This window comes from Leucopleurus acutus (genome assembly GCF_964270905.1).
Source record: "Leucopleurus acutus genome assembly, chromosome: 6".
Classification (NCBI taxonomy): Eukaryota; Metazoa; Chordata; class Mammalia; order Artiodactyla; family Delphinidae; genus Leucopleurus; species Leucopleurus acutus.
The window spans coordinates 97,957,339-97,978,039 of NC_139149.1; the positions used below are offsets into that span (position 1 = coordinate 97,957,339).

The 20,701-nt window shown below is 45.6% G+C and overlaps 1 protein-coding gene across 2 annotated transcripts in view; it reads left to right on the forward strand.

The window, feature by feature from the left end:
* The window catches only part of SMARCAL1 (SNF2 related chromatin remodeling annealing helicase 1), a 51,939-nt gene extending 37,988 nt beyond the window's left edge, over nt 1-13,951 (forward strand). For both annotated transcript variants that reach the window (XM_082840677.1, XM_082840678.1), the window contains exons 13-18: nt 1,105-1,175; nt 4,415-4,517; nt 7,657-7,839; nt 8,968-9,068; nt 10,004-10,100; nt 13,526-13,951. In XM_082840677.1, the coding sequence (XP_082696803.1) occupies nt 1,105-1,175; nt 4,415-4,517; nt 7,657-7,839; nt 8,968-9,068; nt 10,004-10,100; nt 13,526-13,744 (774 nt within the window). In that variant the 3' untranslated portion in view covers nt 13,745-13,951. The remainder of the gene's footprint in view (nt 1-1,104; nt 1,176-4,414; nt 4,518-7,656; nt 7,840-8,967; nt 9,069-10,003; nt 10,101-13,525) is intronic.
* The last annotated feature ends 6,750 nt before the right edge of the window (nt 13,952-20,701 follow it).

A 20,701-nucleotide genomic window follows, 5' to 3' on the forward strand; every position in this document is an offset into this window, starting at 1 on the left:
CCTGGGTCTCTTTCTTCTTTCTTGTCAAGGCCTAGAGGAGAGATGATATTTAAAGCCAAAAAACGATTTTGACCAGGTAGCTTTTCTCACCATCTGTGGTGTGTGTAGTTTAAGGTGCAGTCCAGCTGTGGCTGCTTTCCTGAGTTGTTAATGAGTTCAGGGCCGTAGGTGTTTTTACTGTTGGGTCACTTCTTTGTTCCATGAGGAAGCTGCCATGTCAATCACTGGCCTCACAGGGCCCAGGCCCAAAATGTAGGAGCATCTATAAACCCATGCTGGCTAGTGGAAGGGGATGGCTGCCCCACCACGGATGGTAAGAGTATCTGTCCTCTCTGGGGACGGAGTAATGGTAAATGTTATCTCATATTGTTGTGAAACTGGTTAAGCACCTCCTGGGTTAGCATTCTTTATTGGGATTTATTTAGATGCAAACTATAAAGAAAATACCGTTTCCTCTTGAGGGAAGTCAATTACCTTCTGTGCACACAGGCCAGAAACATGTGAATAACATTTTGAGATGATACTAGAATAGACTAGTTGGGGTCAGTTGGAAATGATTCAGTAAGTCTTAGAGGTGAGCTTAGTCAGTTGGGTATGGACACAAGTTGGCAGAAGGAAAGGGGTGGGGGAACATCGTGGGCCACTGTCATGTGTAAGTTGTCACCAGGCTGTAATACCTATAGTAAATAGGTGTGCTTAGCAGGGCTGCCTTCCCGCTGAGCACATGAGCTTGGCATGGATGGTGAAGCACTACCTGCAATGTCCTTCCAAAGAGCTTGCATGTTCCTTGCCTCATTGGATTCTCACAACAGTTCTCGAAGGGTGACAGAACATCTGTAATGCTACTTGGTCTCTCAGTACAAAACCAGAGTGCAGACAGTGTCTGTGGCGTGGCTAAAGCGCGTGGGTAAGTCAGGGCCTCTTGGTACAAAACCAGAGTGCAGACAGTGTCTGTGGCGTGGCTGAAGCGCGTGGGTAAGTCAGGGCCTCGGCTCTGGCGATGGATGTTGGGATTTGTGAAGCTCTTGGTGGTGATGATTATGTCAGCGTGTCACGGAGTTCTCAGAGTGGGAGACTTCCAACCCTCGATTTCTCCTTCCACAGAAACAGCAGCAGAAAGAAGCCCTTATTCTCTTCTTCAACAGAACAGCTGAAGCTAAAATCCCATCTGTCATGTAAGTGAACACCAAGTGTCGACTTCTCTCTCTCTCTCTTTTTTAAAAAGAAATACCTGTTATCTTAGTCCGTCAGGATGGTTTTATTGCTCTGTAAGAGATGATTAGCGATTTGAATGGTAGTTGCCTTGAATATAAAGTTTAGGGCACCATCACCCAGGAGGCATAAGTAGGCTTGTCGCTGGAGCCCTGCCAGGACGTGCTTGGGGTCCCTGCGAGATCCCGTCTTAACCCAAGTGAGCTGGAGCTGGAGCCACTTATGAGCAGGGTTGGGTGACCCAAACACTGAAGGGAAGTTTTCCTCTTGCTAAGAGAACTGTGGTCACTTGCCTGTAGGAAAAAAATTAGGGGTTTCACAGAAGACCAGGAGGCTGCCTTACGGAGATTCTCTGGTCGTCTCCAAAGACATCATGTTTCAGCTGTCATTTACCTAAATAAGAAAGAAGGTGAATACCATCGTTTGTTCAAAAGATACGGGCAAGTGGCTGTTGTAACACTTGGTCTCCTTCTGTCTTCTCAACTAAAGCTGGTGTAATAATTTCTGTTCTTAAAATTATTCACTGACTTGAAAGAAAAAAATCTCAATTGTCTGCCTTGGCTAAAGAAAGAAAAACCCACTGCTCTTCACATATCACTGAGATAGAAACTTGAAGCAAGTCTAACGACATGCAGCTTGCCTAATTTTTTACTGTTTAACATTTGTGTGAGACTCAGGCAGGGTAATGGTCCAAGTGATTCAATTACAATGAAATGAATTTAGCGTGGGTTGAGCGGTCCCAGATTGGCTGTGGGGACCGAGATCCATGGATAAATGGAGACCTACAGCCTGCCCTGCCCTCTCACTCAGCCTCTGCATCTCCCAGCCTCACCGGCCTCTCGCTCTGCACCCTTAAATGTGGCTGGAGAGTGAGTTCGCTGCATTGTTCAAATCACAGACTCTCCGCAAAGACTCCTGAATGTCGGGCAGCTCTCCTTCACCCTCTGGGCACTGCCCTTTTCATTTATGATACTGTTTAAGAGACCAGTGAACTCCAGATGTGGTTTTTATGGCCTGGAAACTTCTCTCTCAGACACTAATCTGAATTGCCTCCACCGACATTTCTCATGTGCTGCTGAATAACACATGGCATGGGTGTGAGCCCCTTCCCTCGCTGTCTCAGCTTGTGACCTACAAAATCCAGGGTCCATTGAGTGCTGGGCCCAGAGCCATCCATTTCCCTTAGGAATTTTAAATCTAACCATTTTCCACCTTATAAATAAACTTCGGTAATACCTTGTCTTACTCCATTCATGCTGCTATGACAAAAATATCGTAGGCCGTGCACCTTAAACAGCAAACATGTATTTCTCACAGTCCTAGAGGCTGGGAAGTCCAAGTTCAGAGTCTGGTGACAGTTCTCTTCCTGGCTCGTAGACAGCCCTCTTCTCGCTGTGTCCTTGCATAGTGGAAGGGGAAGGGTGCTTTCTGGGGTCTCTTTTATAAGAACACTAACTCCATCTCCTCCCATAGGCCCCACATTGGGGGTTCGGATTTCAGCATATGAACTGGGGGGCAGGGACACAAACATTCAAATCATAACATACCTTATACATACTTTTTCAAAATTCCATGATAAATTATATAGTGATTTATAGTTTCCAACAGTTTTGATATCTGTTAACTCATGTCACATTTATAGACTCCTCGTGAGATCAGTAGAATAAAGTTAAAATGCAGAAACTGAGTAAATCTAACGTAAATCTCTAAACTTCAGAATCATACAGCTAGTAAGTGGAAATTAGATTATAAATCTTAAAACCCCAGTTTCCTCTGATAGTTGCTTTTCTTCCCATTTTTGCTGTTGTTCGTTTTCATTTTAATGGACATCTTTCAATATACAGCGAAGGTTATTGTGGTCGGCAGATATTTCCCGCTCGGTAGCTCAGGGACGTGAGGAAGGGCAGAGCAGCAATGCCACGTCTGAGATGTAGAGGATGAGAGGCATCAGGAAAACTGGGGGCCGTGGTGTTTATGGCTGGCCAAGTTGATTTTATGGCCTTGTGACTTTCTGATGCTGTGGCAGTTAACTTTTTTGCTTATATCATGGCAAATTTTATGTCTCTCAAACTAATTAAAGTAGATTCTATTAGTACTATTAGTACTAACAATTCACAAATTGAACTCAAATCCATACCGTAGTTGGTCATAGTGTTGTTTGAAAAAATTCTTAGACGTTTAGAAGAGAGTCCGCTTCCCTTTTCCCCACCTGCCTGTACTGTAATAGGAAACCTTGGAGATTTGTCCTTCTCCAAGGAGAGCAATGTCTGTTCTTTGCCCAGACACACACCCACGTGTGGGGATGGCCTCAGGCACAGCGAGGGCTCCTTGTGTCCTGTCTGAGGAAGCTGACCTTCCCGCCGCCCGTGCAGGAGCCACCGGTGACCTGTACTGGGACTGGGAACCCTCTGCAGGGCACGAGTGCCAGGGCAAGCTTGGGATCTGCCCACTGGGTGACTCTCCTCCCTACAGCTCCTGGGGGTCGCTGCCTTCCTTTAAGGCCACAGCTAAAGATAAGGAGCAGAAAGTCAAGAAAAAACACAGTGATGGAGGAGAGAAGTAAATTAAAAGCAGAATGAAGACCACGTAAACAAGGCCTTTTCACCCGTATTCCTTGGCCTTGGAAAAAAGAATTCACGTATACCACTGCCTTAACTGCTGGCCCTGTGGTTTGCAGTCTGATGTGGGAGGGAGCTGGAGGGCGATCCCTGACGTCTCTTCAGTATTATGACTTACGTCTGAATTCTACATTGGCAGAAATTTATTACTGTCAAGAATCCCTCAGTCCCTGCCCAGGCATTTTCAGATCTGTAAACAACACTTCAATTTTTATTGAAAACACATTATAATGATAGTAGCAGCCAAAGTGCAAACTGTTAATTATCTTGTATGATCCCAGGTAATAATAAGAATGTTTCAGTAACCTATCAGAGACACGTAAAACATAAGGATACTTTGATTTATTTGTGTTTGGGAGATGACTAAAAAGTATGGAAGAACTCTTTCTGCATATGGCGGAAGATGACTTCCCCACAGTTCCTGAGGGCAAGGGGGAGAGGTCAGCTCTCAGAGGAGGGAGAGAATGAGCTGGGGAGGCAGGTACCCAGAAGGTATCTGCTACAGATGCAGTCACTTTTCAGTAATTAATCTCAGCTGGATTGCGTATGTGTTTAATTTATTGTGTTGTCATTGTCAAATACAGTGAATATATCCTGGACCTACTGGAAAGTGGAAGAGAGAAGTTTCTAGTGTTTGCACACCATAAGGTGGTTTTGGATGCAGTTACTAATGAGCTTGAGAGGAAGGTAAGCTCCCTTTGAAATTCAGCACAGGATGCTTTTCTTGTTTGTGTGTCGACTGCTAAGCAGGCCAAGGTCAGATCTGAGCAAAGAAATGAGGTGAAGGTTTCCGGAAACATTTCTGTCGACTTTCCGAATAATGTTTCTTGCTTGTAGAACCATGAACAGGTTTGTTTTAACCCATCTTTTATTTATTTATTTATTTATTTTGCGGTACGTGGGCCTCTCTCTGTTGTGGCCTCTCCCGTTGCGGAGCACAGGCTCCGGACGCGCAGGCTCAGCGGCCATGGCTCACGGGCCCAGCCGCTCCGCGGCACGTGGGATCTTCCCGGACCGGGGCACGATCCCGTGTCCCGTGCATCGTCAGGCAGACTCTCAACCACTGCGCCACCAGGGAAGCCCCCCAACCCCTCTTTTAAAATGTTTTATTTTAATAGCTTTATTGAGGTATAATTACCATGCAATGAACTGCACATATTTGAAGTATACAGTTGAGCAAGAGTGGAGGTAGTTGTTGCACAGAAGGAACGAAAAGTGCCCACTGAACTGAGAAGGTATCTTGAGACCTAAAAACAAGGCAGGCGGCTCCATACCATCAGTGGATCCATTTATTAAAGGGTAACTTACATGGAGGGTAGGCCTGGGTGGATGGTGATCCAGAGCATTTGCAGCTGCACTCTGCAGTGCTGAGGAGCCACTGGAACAATTATAGTTAACCTAGAGCATAGGGGTGTGTGCTTGGAGACAGGAAGTACGTTCCTAAGTCCAGATCTATGGTGGGTTACTAGCCTCCTGAGCATCAGGAATGCGTCGGTGAAGGTTGTCATCATTGGAGACTAACCGAGCATACAGGCCACCTGGACCCAAAGATCATTAAACAGTATCTATTAACTACGAAGCCCTAGATGACAAAGAAGAGGTTCACTACACGACAGCCCTAGGTAAGGCCACTGGAAGGACAGGAGGAACTGCACAGGCCCAAGATGGCGCCAGTCTTGCTAATAGCCACACAGTAGTGAATATATCCGTCAGCCCCAGAAGTTTCCTCCTGTCCTTTGTAATCCCCGTTTCTCCCCATCCTCCCATCTCCAGGCCACCACTGATCTGCTCTCTGTCACTGTAGATTAGTTCGCATTTTTGGAGCCTTATATAAATGTGGAATCATACAGGATCATACAGTGTGTACTCCTTTTTTTTTAATCTGATTTCTCTTACTCAACATATTTTGAGATTCATACATGTTACTGCATGTATCAACAGTTCATTCCTTTCTATTGCTGAGTAATATTCCATTGTATGCATGTACCACACTTTATCCACTCACCTGTTGGTGGACATTTGCCAACCCATCCTTTTTTTTTTTTTTTTTTTTTTTATTTTGGCTGTGTTAGGTCTTAGTTGCAGCATGCGAGATCTTTGTTGCGGCATGTGGGATCTTTAGTAGGAGCATGCGGGGTCTTTTAGTTGCAGCATGCGGACTTCTTAGTTGAGACAGGCAGACAGCCCATCCTTTTTTAGTGACAAGTGGAAACCCACCCAAATGTGAGGAAATAGATAAATGGTTAAAGTATACTATTGTTGCATAATGAACTATTACACAGCCATTAAAAATCATGTTTTAGAAAACATTTTAATAATTTAGTTTATTTACAATATAATGTTTGTCAGAGAAAAGCAAGATATAGAACTTTTTATTTAAAAGATGTAGCAAACACATTGAGAAAAGAGTGATGGGAAAAAATAGATCGGTAATTTATTTTCCTCATAATGTCTGTCTTTATCATTAGAAAACAATAAATGCCACTTAAAATAAGCTGATCTCAGGAACCTAATCCTGTGTTTCCCCAGGGGAAATTATCCAGGATTTGCTAATTCAGATTTTATAATAATGACTATATAGAACATAACTACTGTGAATAACAAGACATAACTACATAAGGTTATAAGGCATTTAATATATATATATATTAAAATTAAATTTTTAATTGCAAATAAAAAAATTGTTTTTTTAAAGAAAATAAGCTGAGCTAAGCATGCAACTATCAGATACAATTCAGCAGTTGATTTCAGGGCAGTTGTCCCAGAGGAGTGAAAAGTTACATTCACTTGTACACCAATGATCAGGGCAGCTTTATTTGTAGTAGTGCAAAGCTGGAACCAACCCACATGTCCTGCCCAAGGTGAATAGGTAACCATGGTACATCCCTGCCACAGAACACTGCTCAGCAATGAGAAGGAATGAGCTACAGGTGTGTGTGAACCAACTGTACGTGCAACGACAGGGGTGACTCTCCGGGCAGTGATGCTGAGTGAAAAGAGCCCAGCCCCAAAGGTTGCAGTGTTTGACTCCATTTATAAATGTTCCTGAAATGGAACATTTTAGAAATGCAGGACAGGGCTTCCCTGGTGGCGCAGTGGTTGAGAGTCTGCCTGCTGATGCAGGGGACACGGGTTCGTGCCCCGGTCCGGGAGGATCCCACATGCCACGGAGCAGCTGGGCCTGTGAGCCATGGCCGCTGAGCCTGCGCGTCCACAGCCTGTGCTCCGCAACGGGAGAGGCCACAGCAGTGAGAGGCCCGCATACCGCAAAAAAAAAAAAATAATAAGACAGGTTAGTAGGGACTGGGTGGGTGAGGGGGAAGCAGGAGGGAGGCGGGCAGGGCTCTAAATGGGCTACAGAGCATCCCTGTGCGGTTAGAACTGTTCACTGTCTCGGCTGTGAAGGCAGATACGTGAAAACCCACATTCGAGATAAAGTTGTATAGAACACACACACCCAGGAGTTTAAGTGAAACTGGGGAAATCTGGATAAGGTCAGTGGATTGTATCAAAGTCAGTATCCTGGGTGTGATATTATGCTATAGTTTTACCAATATTCCCAGTGGAGGAAACTGGGCAAATCATACGAGGAATCCTTCTCTGTATTATTGCTTAAACTACATGCGAGCCTACAGTTATCTCAACACAAGTTTCCATTATGAAAGGAAAGGAAAGACCAGGGAAGAAGCTCGGAAAGCAGTACGGAGTGGCGAGCTTGATGCTCCACCCGGCTTGGAGCCAGAGCAGCGCGGGGCTGTGTCCCTGGAGCTGTGCCGCCGAGGCCCCGCACCTGCGCCCACCTTGCTTCCCTCTCCTGTTCCCGCAGCGTGTGAAGCACATCCGCATCGATGGCTCCACCTCCTCGGCCGACCGTGAGGACCTGTGCCAGCAGTTCCAGCTGTCGGAGGGGCCCGCCGTGGCCGTGCTGTCCATCACCGCCGCCAACATGGGCCTCACCTTCTCCTCGGCTGACCTGGTGGTGTTCGCGGAGCTGTTTTGGAACCCAGGGGTGAGGGGCATACTCCTGGCTGCTGGCAGAGAGAGCCATTGGGGCGGGGTGGGGGGGGTGGGCAGGAAGTGGGGCTTCTGTGCGCTGTCCCTGGTGCCTGCGTCATCTTCCCTCTGTTTCTGTTAGGCCTGGTAAACACGCTTATACTTTGCACATCCATTGGCCAGCTATTAGGTCTTCACAACAACCTGCTAAGTAGTAGGCTTATCGACCATCTTATTACCAATGGGGAGATTGAAGTTTTAGGAGTCTCATTATCCATGTCTCCATGAAGAAATTGGAGCACAGAGAGCTCAAGAGCATAGCTGTCACTTAAGGGGAGCACGTGGCAGCCCTGGCCTGAGGCCTCTGGCTTCCCAGCCTCAGCCCCTTTTTATCAACCGCCCCCGGGAGCCACTTTACCAGTGGGGCCACAATAGGGCGACTGCGGTGGGTATTCCCTGAACATGCCCAGGGTGCCCACTGGCCTTATCTGATCAGCTGTGGCGGCAGATGGAAGACATTTGTTTGGACTCAAAGTTTTCTCCTCAACTCCAGAAAGAAGTTCTTTCCCTTCTGACGTTCTGACCAGTGTGGCTCTCATCGACCACATGTCGGCGACGGCTGTAACGATGGCTGGGCTTAGAGCGTGAAGGCATTTTATAATGGAAACCATGTTCTTGGTTTTCATTATTCGTTGTAGGGTTTTTCCACCGTATAAGAAAGCCACGCTACCCCCGATCACATATGGCCTCTCCCTGGGCGCGGTATCTCTATCTGTTTAGAAGATAACTTTTCATTCCATGGAGGAAGAGTGGCAGTGTGCCGGGCCTCCTTCGTCACAGCTGGTGGCAGAGCTGAAGCTGGCTCTCCGTCTGCAGCGCCCAGCAGCTGGCCCGGCCCTGAAGGGTCATCCACAGCTACCCAGCTGCAGATCGAGGCCCCCTCTGCTGACCAGTATTGTGCTTGCTTCTCCCTTTTGTCAGATGACAGACCGTTTGTGGACAGAGGCTTGCAGGCCCCCTGCCACGTGACACGCAGTGAGGAGGAAGGGTTGTGGTGAGGCTCCGGGGCAAGAGGCCACCTGCTGTTGGTGGGCTGAGCAGCTTCCAGCCTTGACCGACATGCGTCCCGATCCCCGCCCCGCAGGTGCTGATGCAGGCCGAGGACCGGGTGCACCGCATCGGGCAGTCGAGCTCTGTGGGCATCCACTACCTGGTGGCGAGAGGCACGGCTGATGACTACCTTTGGTGAGGCCCCTGGCTGGCCCGGCAGTTGGGTCGACACCGATGACGTATTTCCTTTGCTCCCTAAGAGCCTCTGCTTTGGGGCAGGTTTCCAGGGATCCACACAGAAGACCTGCTAGTAGTGCGCTCCTCCTTTCCTCATGACCCTGTTTGACCTCCTGCATAGTGTTAACTGGTGGCTGCAGGAGGCATGAGGAAATCCTGTAGGAATAAGGGGATGTGGCTCCTTCCCACTGACCTGAGACAAGGGAGGAGAACTTATTGGGATGCAATTAGGTGGAATTTTGTTTGTAAAACACTCTGTTCCCAGACGTGAAGGCGTTTGCTGAATCAGGGAGACTGCCCCCCTGGCCCCTTGGGAGGTGTGCTGGTTCCGTAAGGCCACGTCTTACAGTGCTGCTGCTGGGCCGTGTAGTGCTTCCTTAGCAGAGATGGGGTCAGATTTTTAACTCTGGGGTTTCATGTCCATCACTTAGGCCAAAACTCCCCAAATGCTCCCTCCCCAATTCCATTTCCTCCTTCCTCATATTGTTTCTTGATTATCTTATTAGTTTCCACTACCTATCTCTGTTTCCAGCATTATGACTAAGGCATCTTACCTTTATTTTGCGTGTGGGTTGCTCCTACTTCCCTTTCTGTTAATGGATTTGTTAACTGAGCAGCTCATAACAGTGCCAGGTTCAAATTTTTGTTGCAGTAGCATTTATTTCCTACACATCTTCCAGTAGAAAGAATTTTGAGCCTGACGATGTGAGCCCTGACTTGGTCGGTTTACAATAGAGAGGAGGTCAGTATTTCAGGATGGGCGTTTGTGCCTGAAGAGAGGGAGAGATGTGAAACAGTGAGCGTGTCTCATAAGGACAGGGGCTGGTCTCGCTATAATCAGTCTGCTGGTTCTGTGCAGGTTGTTTCCACTGCAGCTCATTTCTCCCCAACAGGCCCCTGATTCAAGAGAAGATTAAAGTTCTGGGTGAAGCCGGGCTTTCTGAGACCAATTTTTCAGAAATGACAGAAGCCGCAGATTATTTCTACAAGGTAACACCAGCATGTGGCTCCCTGCCACTGGGGTGTCCAGAGGTCCTGAGCGGGAAGGTGTGAATCACTCCTGGGGACCTCCCCCAGCTGGGGAGCTAAAATGATGGTTGCATTCGTTCTCGGGTCAATCTGTGTGTGTGCGTCTGTTTATGGAGAAGTGCTGGCATTAACTCCTGCTGCTTCTGACATGCCCTCCTCAAAAACCAGGGCCTCCAAATGCTGCCTCTTCCATCAGGCCATTAGAAACGGACAGAAAACGCCCCATGGCAACAGCTGAATCGTTGCAAGAAGTACATAGCAACAGCACCCAAACACATCCCCAGCGCAGAATGGGGAGTGTTTCACATAGGGTGTTGCTTCTGTGTAGCATATTTTCCCCTCTGTTGCTGCACCTTATCCTCAGTGACTCCCCATTTTATAAAGGGGTGAGCAGAGACTTGCGGAGCAGCAAGACTCTCCCGCAGTCATGGGTCACTTGAAGCCAGCCCAGGCGGAAGGCTTCCAGACTCAGCCAGCATTCCCTGTGCGACGGCCCCTCTTACTGTCAAGGAGAGTAAGAGGCTGGTGAGCATCCTTCCGTGACCAGGTGGGGCCTTGTCAGAGGTGCTGAGAGGAGGCCTGTTTGCCTCTGGAGAGGGCAGCCCAGGGCCCAGCAGGCCTGCCCTGGCCTAGCTCTCCAGCCCCATGGCTGCCACAGCCCTTCCCCCTCCGTTTCAGTGAAACAAGGTAGAGGAGCCAGAGGTGCAAAGACTCCCAAAGGCAGGTCCTCTTTCACCTGCTCGGGTGGTTGACAAGGAAGGTGAGAACTCGGGAGGTTCTGCCTGATGGAGGGCGACCCCTGGGGGGTTATTTCTAATGAGAACATGGACAGAGGTCTGAGCCTCGTGTAGAAAGGCGGCCCTGCGCTTCAGGAAGCTGACGTGCCGCCTCCTTCCTGTGGAATTGCCAAGCATCAGAAGCTGTCAGGTCGACACGATCTTGTAGGTGATGCTAAGACTTGTCTGAGGAGATAATCTTTCATTTACATTTGCTTGCAACTAAATTCTTTCTTCGTAATGTAATTATTGGGATAAATAAGACTCAGGGGGGATCATATTTTTAAACACAGGGTATAAACTATCCTTATAATTAATAAGCCAATTTTAAGACAACCTTCCTTTTAAACTTTTTGAAGAACTGTCTAATTCAGTTGAATGGTGACTGTTTTGACAGAGCCTTGGTTGTTATGTGCCCTTTGAAAAGAAAGAGCCTTAATTTTAAAGGCTTCTCAACTAATGAGAATAGGTTTATTTATAACTCATTTATTTATCCTGGCCTGACCCTCAGTTGCTTTGAATTAGTTAGGAATTTCTGCCTAGGGACTTCCCTGGTGGCGCAGAATCCGCCTGCCAGTGCAGGGGACACGGGTTCGAGCCCTGGTCCGGGAGGATCCCACATGCCGCAGAGCAACTAAGCCCGTGTGCCACAACTACTGAGCTTGTGCTCTACAGCCCGCGAGCCACAACTACTGAGCCTGCGCACCACAACTAACTGAGCCTGTGCTCTGGAGCCCACGAGCCACAACTAACTGAGCCTGTGCTCTAGAGCCCGCGAGCCGCAACTCCTGAAGCCTGTGCGCCTAGAGCCCGTGCTCCACCACAAGGGAAGCCACCGCAACGAGAAGCCCGCGCACCACAGTAAAGAGTAGCCCCCGCTCTCCGCGACTAGAGAAAGCCCACGCACAGCAACAAAGACCCGATGCAGCCAAAAATAAATTAATAAAAAAAACAGAATTTCTGCCTAAAGTACAAATGGAATTTATCAATATTTATTTTGATTAATAATTATATCACTTAAAAAAATTAAAATAGGGCTGAAAACTGTATCAACTATTAGGAAAAGAAAGTGCTGCCTCCTGTATAGGAGCCAAAAGCAGAAGAGGTCATGTCTGCCTGCCTGCTGGGAAGGGAAGTGAAATGCTGTCTGATCTTGGAACTTGCTTCCCTTTAATTATGCGTGCTCCAAGTTAGCACATAGCCTTGCCATCACGTCCTCAGATGCACGTGGACAGCTGTTTCTACCTGGAGTAGTCTGCCTCGTGGGCGGCACTTCCTCGACCTTGCAGTTGCTCAGACAAAGGCTGATATCACAGGGGAGGACATGCGGCTGGTGTGGGCTGACCTTAATGACCTTTAATGTCACTTCCCATCTGAATAGCTAGGATCCTGAAAGGCGAGAGGATGTAGGGTACAGATTATTGAATAATCTAGAGTCCTTGCAGGATCAGTTTTCAAGAACTTTGCTAGTGTGGAGGGCTTCTGTGGAAGCAAAGAAATAGTGGCCAGTTAGGTTGAGACCTGACTCCAAAGGGCCTGGAAAGCCAGGGAAGCAGCATTAGACTTGATGAGGTAGGCACAGGGGTGCCCAATGATGTGACAGGAAAATCTTGTTAGAGGATAGTCTGTAGGGAAAAATTAGCCTGGAAAAGACCGGTGAGCAGTTGACGCGGGAAGAGGCCTGAGGTGGGAAGTGCAGTGAAGCCATTTCAGATTCAGGCAGGTACAAAGCAACGTGGCCCAAGTAAAGAGCCTGCCTGCGAAGTATCTGGGAGGGAACAGACGGAGAAACCAACCTGATGCAGTTTGATGGGTGAGATCCGGAGTCAGGATGCCCTGGTGATTGCAAGCTAGGGGTACTATGAGAACAGTGCGAGACCATCAAAACTAGGGAACAGGACCTGCTTTGGGGATGTAGGAGTGAGATGACATGGTTGTGGTTTTTAGACAGGTTTAGTTTTATGGACCTGTGGGAGGTCAGTGGAGATACTGAATATGTGCCTCTGGGTTGAATGATGGCCAGGGTTAGGAATTTAGACAGAGGAGAGATCAGCAAAGGGGTGAGAGCAAGCCCGTCATCTGCCGTGGTCATAACGGCTGGGTGTGATTTTAGCACTACACCGTCGTTGTCAATGCATAGATGCAGGTGGAAGGCATTTTGATCATCTGTAACTTTAGGGTAGTCAGAATCAGGTACATGTATCTACTTATCAATATGTTAAGTGTGTGTTTTATAACCACTCAGAGAATTAGGTATAAGCCATGGCTGAACACACCAATTCGGGAGTTGAATTACAGCCTAACTAACCTCTTAGTGGAGAAAGGCTTGGGAGCTGTTTCAATATTGAAATACTGATTTGTAAAGTTAGAAGGGAGAAAACATTCCCAACATAAATTAGTGTGAGAGCAGGCCCTGTGTTGCTTTCACAACCGTTCGTTTCCTGTTTTTCCTTCTTTACCCAGCAAGCAGCAGAGAAGCTAAGAAGCCAGACACAAAGGCAGTGAGGCTGCTTGAGTGATAGTTTACTGAGCTGGTCCCACAGTGGTGGGGGGAGGGTCAGTGTTGGTGCCTGGGTGCTGATGTCTTTGTCTTTTCTTCCTCTGGTGAAGGACCCAAAGCAGCAGAAGATCTATGACTTTTTCCAGAAGTCCTTTGAGGAGGACGGAAGCGATATGGAGCTCCTGGAGGCAGCGGAGTCATTTGACCCAGGAAGTGGTTCCCAGGACACGGGAGACACACTGGACGAGAGCACATTGACAGGCAGTCCGCTGAAGAAGAGCAGATTTGAATTTTTTGATAACTGGGACAGCTTCACCTCTCCTCTGTAAGAGGGGCCAAAAATGCATTCAAAATCATGGAATTTATTAAAATAAAATGAGGCACTTCTTTGGAAAGGCTATGCTCCTCTGGTCATTACCACAGTGTTGGTCTCTGTCTCCAAGCCCGGCGGGTTACCAGGCATGTGTCAGCATTTCCTTTCGTTATGTGTGGGTTTGCTTGGGTCTTAATTAACCTTAGCTTAACCTACTGAGAAACAGACAGTAGGCTGTAGTAGTGGTGATTCATGTTCTTTAATTAACGAGGTGCTTCCTACACAGGACCCGAAATCTAGATTTGTAAAATGTATTGATTCAACAAATATTTATAGAGCAGCTCATGTGTGCCAGGCACTGTTCTCTAGGTGCTGGCAGCAAATCACCAAAGAAAAGAAGAAAGTACACGCCTTTGCCAAAGTTACCATGTAACAGGAGAGGCAATAGTTCTATGTTCTATGAAAAAAATACAGTAAGCTGAGGGTTTAGAGCAGGGGTTGACAAGCTTTTTCTATAAATAGCCAGATAGTAATTACTTTGGGCTCTATGAGCCAGGATGTCTGTGTTGGAACTACTCAGCTCTGCTTCTGTGGTGCAAAATCAACCATTAGATAATCCGGAACAAGTGACTGTGGCTCTTTTCCAATAAAATTCTGTTATGGACACAATTTTGAGCTTCTCATAATTTTCATGTGTCGCAAATGACTATTATTTTCAACCATTTAAAAACATAAAAACTGTACTTGGCTCACAGGCCATACAAAAACAGGCAGAGAGCAGGCTTTGGCCCACAGATCATAGTTTGCTAACCCCTGGCTTAGAGCAGCTCCGTCCAATAGAAATGTAACACAGGGCACCTATGTGTTGTATTAGTATTACTAATTTGATCCTTCTTTATTTCCAAAGAGTATTTTTAAAAATGAAGGATCAGGGCTTCCCTGGTGGCGCAGTGGTTGAGAGTCCGCCTGCCGATGCAGGGGACACGGGTTCGAGCCCCGGTCCGGGAAGATCCCACATGCCACGGAGCGGCTAGGCCTGTGAGCCATGGCCACGGAGCCTGCGGGTCTGGAGCCTGTGCTCCACAACAGGAGAGGCCACGACAGTGAGAGGCCCGCATACTGCAAAAAAACCAAAAAAAACCAAACCCATAACAATTAATAAATGGTAATAGGAAGATACATATTGATAATTACCTTAAATGTGAATGGATTAAATGCTCCAACCAAAAGACACAGGCTCACTGAATGGTTACAAAAACAAGACCCATATATACGCTGTCTACAGGAGACCCACTTCAGAACTAGGGACACATACAGACTGAAAGTGAGGGGAAGGAAAAAGATATTCCATGCAAATGGAAATCAAAAGAAAGCTGGAGTGGCAACACTCATATCAGATAAAATAGACTTTAAAATAAAGAATGTTACAAGAGCCAAGGAAAGACACTACATAATGATCAAGGGATCAATCCAAGAAGAAGATATAACAATTATAAATATATATGCACTCAACATAGGAGCACCTCAATACATAAGGCAACTGCTAACAGCTATAAAAGAGGAAATCGACAGTAACACAATAATAGTGGGGGACTTTTAACACCTCACGTACACCAATGGACAGATCATCCAGACAGAAAATTAATAAAACACAAGTGTTAAATGACACAATAGACCCGACAGATTTAATTGATATTTGTAGGACATTCCATCCAAAAACAGCAGATTACACTTTCTTCTCAAGTGCACATGGAACATTCTCCAGGATAGATCACATAGTGGGTCACAAATCAAGTCTCGGTAAATTTAAGAAAACTGAAATCATTTCAAGCATCTTTTCCAACCGCAACACTATGAGATTAGCAATCAATTATAGGGAAAAAAACGTAAAAAACACAAACACATGGAGGCTAAACAATACATTACTAAATAACCAAGACATCACTGAAGAAATCAAAGAGGAAATCAAAAAATACCTAGAGACAAGTTACAATGTAAACACACTGATCCAAAACCTATGGGATGCAGCAAAGGCAGTTCTATGAGGGAAGTTTACAGCTATACACACCTACCTCAAGAAACAAGAAAAATCTCAAATAAACAATCTAACCTTACACCTAAAGGAACTAGAGAAAGAAGAACAAACAAAACCCAAAGTTAGTAGAAGGAAAGAAATCATGAAGGTCAGAGCAGAAATAAATGAAATAGAAACAAAGAAAACAATAGCAAAGATCAATAAAACTAAAAGCTTGTTCTTTGAGAAGATAAACAAAATTGATAACCTTTAGCCAGACTCATCAAGAAAAAGGAGAGGACTCAAATCAATAAAATTAGAAATGAAAAAGGAGAAGTTGCAAAGGACACCACAGAAATACAAAGCATCCTAAGAGTCTACTACAAGCAACTCTAGGCCAATAAAATGGACAACCTGGAAGAAATGGACAAATTCTTAGAAAGGTATAATCTTCCAAGCCTGAACCAAGAAGAAATAGAAAATATAAACAGGCCAGTCGCAAGTAATGAAATTGAAACTATGATTAAAAATCTTCCAACAAACAAAAGTCCAGGATCAGATGGTTTCACAGGTGAATTCTATCAAACATTTAGCGAAGGGCTAACACCCATCCTTCTCAAACTCTTCCAAAAAATTGCAGAGGAAGGAACACTCCCAAACTCATTCCATGAGGCCACCATCACCCTGATAGCAAAACCAGACAAAGATACTACAAAAAAAGAAAATTACAGACCAATATTACTGATAAATATAGATGCAAAAAATCCTCAACAAAATACTAGCAAACAGAATCCAACAACATTAAAAAAATCATACACCATGATCAAGTGGGATTTATCTCAGGGATGCAAGGATTCTTCAATATACACAAATCAATCAATGTGATACACCATATTAACAAATTGAAGAATAAAAACCATATGATCATCTCAATAGATGCAGAAAAAGCTTTTGACAAAATTCAACACCCATTTATGATAACTCTCCAGAAAGTGGGCATAGAGGGAACCTACCTCAACATAATAAAGGCCATATATGACAAACCCACAGCAAACATCATTCTCAATGGTGAAAAACTGAAAGCATTTCCTCTAAGATGAGGAACAAGATAAGGATGTCCACTCTTGCCACTATATATATATATATTTTTTTTTTGGCTGTGTTGGGTCTTCGTTGCAGTGCGCGGGCTTCTCATTGTGGTGGCTTCTCTTGTTGTGGAGCATGGGCTCTAGGCACGCGGGCTTCAGTAGCTGTGGCACATGGGCTCAGCAGTTGTGGCTCACAGGCTCTAGAGTGCAGGCTCAGTAGTTGTGGCGCATGGGCTTAGTTGCTCCATGGCATGTGGGATGTTCCCAGACCAGGGCTTGAACCTGTGTCCCTGCATTGGCAGGTGGATTCTTAACCACTGTGCCACCACTATTATTCAACATAGTTTTGGAAGTCCTAGCCATGGCAATCAGATAAGAAAAAGAAATAAAAGGAATCCAAATTGGAAAAGAAGGAATAAAACTGTCACTGTCTGCAGATGACATAATACTACACATAGAGAATCCTAAAGATGTCACCAGAAAACTACTAGAGCTAATCAATGAATTTGGTAAAGTTGCAGGATACAAAACTTTTAATGCACAGAAATCTCTTGCATTCCTATACACTAACAACGAAAGATCAGAAAGAGAAATTAAGGAAACAATCCCATTCACCACTGCAACAAAAGGAATAAAATACCTAGGAATAAACCTGCCTAAGGAGACAAAAGACCTGTACTCAGAAAACTATAAGACAGCGATGAAAGAAATCAAAGATGACACAAGCAGATGGAGAGATATACCATGTTCTTGGATTGGAAGAATCAACATTGTGAAAATGACTATACTACCCAAAGCAATCTACAGATTCAGTGCAATCACTATCAAATCACCAGTGGCATTTTTTACAGAACTAGAACAAAAAAGCTTAAAATTTGTATGGAAACACAAAAGACCCCGAATAGCCAAAGAAGTCTTGAGGGGAAAAAAACGGAGCTGGAGGAATCAGACTCCCTGACTTCAGACTATACTACAAAGTTAAAGTAATCAAGACAATATGGTACTGGCACAAAAACAGAAATATAGATCAATGGAACAGGATAGAAAGGCCAGAGATAAACCCACACACATATGGTCAACTAATCTATGACAAAGGAGGCAAGGATATACAATGGAGAAAAGACAGTCTCTTCAATAAGTGGTGCTGGGAAAACTGGACAGCTACATGTAAAAGAATGAAATTAGAACACTCCCTAACACCATACACAAAAATAAACTCAAAATGGATTAGAGACCTAAATGTAAGACCAGACACTATAAAACTCTTAGAGGAAAACATAGGAAGAACACTCTTTGACATAAATCCCAGCAATATCTTTTTTGATCCACCTTCTAGAGTAATGGAAATAAAAATAAACAAATGGGACCTAATGAAACTTAGAAGCTTTTGCAAAGCAAACTACAAACAAGATGAAAAAACAGCCCTCAGAATGGGAGGAAATATTTGCAAATGAATCAACAGACAAAGGACTAATCTCCAAAACATATAAAGAGCTCATGCAGCTCAATATTAAAAAAAACAAACAACCCAATCCAAAAATGGGCAGAAGACCTAAATAGACATTTCTCCAAAGAAGACATACAGATAGCCAAGAAGCACGTGAAAAGCTGCTCAACATCACTAATTATTAGAGAAATGCAATTCAAAACTACAATGAGGTATCACCTCACACCAGTTAGAATGGGCATCATCAGAAAATCTACAAACAACAAATGCTGGAGAGGGTGTGGAGAAAGGGGAACCATCTTGCACTGTTGGTGGGAATGTAACTTGATACAGCCACTATGGAGAACAGTATGGAGGTTCCTTAAAAAACTAAAAATAGAACTATCATATGACCTGGCAATCCCACTACTGGGCATGTACCCAGAGAAAACCACAATTCCAAAAGACAGATGCACCCCAATGTTCACTGCAGCACTATTTACAATAGCCAGGTCATGGAAGCAACCTAAATGCCCATTGACAGACGAATGGATAAAGAAGATGTGGTACATATATACAATGGAATATTACTCAGCCATAAAAAGGAAAGAAATTGGGTCATTTGTAGAGACGTGGATGGATCTAGAGATGTCACACAGATTGAAGTAAGTCAGAAAGAGAAAACCAAATATCATGTATTAATGCATATATGTGGAATCTAGAAAAATGATACAGGTGAACAGGTTTGCAGGGCAGAAATAGAGACACAGATGTAGAGGACAAACGTATGGACACCAAGGGGATAAAGCAGAGGGGTAGTGGTGGGATGAATTGGGAGATTGGGATTGACATGTATACACTAATACGTATAAAATAGATAACTAATAAGAACCTGCTGTATATAAAAAAATAAAATAAAATTCATAAATAAGTAAATAAATTTTACTATAATTTTCCCCTAAATAGCAACTTAAATGTTTTCCTAAGAGTGATTAACATAGAGCAGTGGCTGCTGTTTCATCAGATAAGCTGTATTAAGTCCCTTCAAGAGTGGGAGCTCTGGGGCTTCCCTGGTGGTGCAGTGGTTGAGAGTCCGCCTGCCGATGAAGGGGACGCGGGTTCGTGCCCCGGTCCGGGAAGATCCCACATGCCGTGGAGCGGCTGGGCCCGTGAGCCATGGCCGCTGAGCCTGCGCGTCCGGAGCCTGTGCTCCGCAACGGGAGAGGCCACAGCGGTGAGAGGCCCGCGTACCGCAAAAAAAAAAAAAAGAAGCCTTCTCCTGTGAGTCTGTAGACATCTGCAGAGATGCTGCCTCCTGCCTGCTGCTCCCTCCACCCTTATCAGAGCCTCTGGGGAGTGTGGGTACAGCTTCTCCATGGGCTCCACTGGCGGCGTTTGGTCGAGTTCTTTAATTGCTTAGGATCTCATTTCCTACTTCTATTAATAGTCCCTCCTTACTCCAGGGATATGGCTAGGATACAAGGGGTACAATTCAAAGGAAAAATGAATGTGTAGGTGATTTTGAGACATACAGTGCCACTTAGAAGAATCACTTCTAAGTTAAATTAACAGATAACCTGCTGCATTCACCCCGGGCCTGCCACACAGAGTGGCCTCCCATGTTTTCTGGAAACGTCAGTTGGATTGAAGAAAATCTGGGGCCATCTCATACCACTCCTCTCCCCGCCATCAATGTTCCCCTTAAAGGCCCACTGCAGCTGCTTTGCCTCTGCTCACCAGGTCAGCAAGTGAAGTCTTGCTCCCTGAATGACCCTGGTTAATTTCTGCCTCTAGGGCCGGCGTCAGGAAGACTCCAAAAGGCAGCCTGTTAGCCTTGATCCGCTTGTGCTTGAATTAATCATGTCTTTTCCGTCTTGGCTTCCCACGAGCCTTTTTCTAGGTCAGAGGGAGAACTGAGAAACAGATCTGGAGGTGCCCTCCCCTCCTTCCCGGCTCTTGGGTTTTGCCTTATCTGTGCATTCTTGTCTATGGGAAACAATGTTTTCTGAAGCTCTTTTTAAGTGAAATTTAAACTGCAAAGGGGATGAAAAGAAGTCTATCCTTATTTTTTTACCCTATCCTCTGACTTCTTACCAAGTTCAGGATTACAATGTAAAAAAAGGCTTAGAAGCTTAAAGAGGATTCACTGGCTCAGTCTCTCATATCTATGTTTTTTGTTTGTTTGTTTTTTTGCTGTACGCGGGACTCTCAACGTTGTGGCCTCTCCCGTTGCGGCGCACAGGCTCGGGACGCGCAAGCTTGGGACGCGCAGGCTCAGCGGCCATGGCTCACGGGCCCAGCCGCTCCGCGGCATGTGGGATCTTCCCAGACCGGGGCCCGAACCCGCGTCCCCTGCATCGGCAGGCGGACTCTCAACCACTGCGCCACCAGGGAAGCCCCCATACCTATGTTTTATTTTGGTGCTGCGTCTTCCGGGGGGGCGGG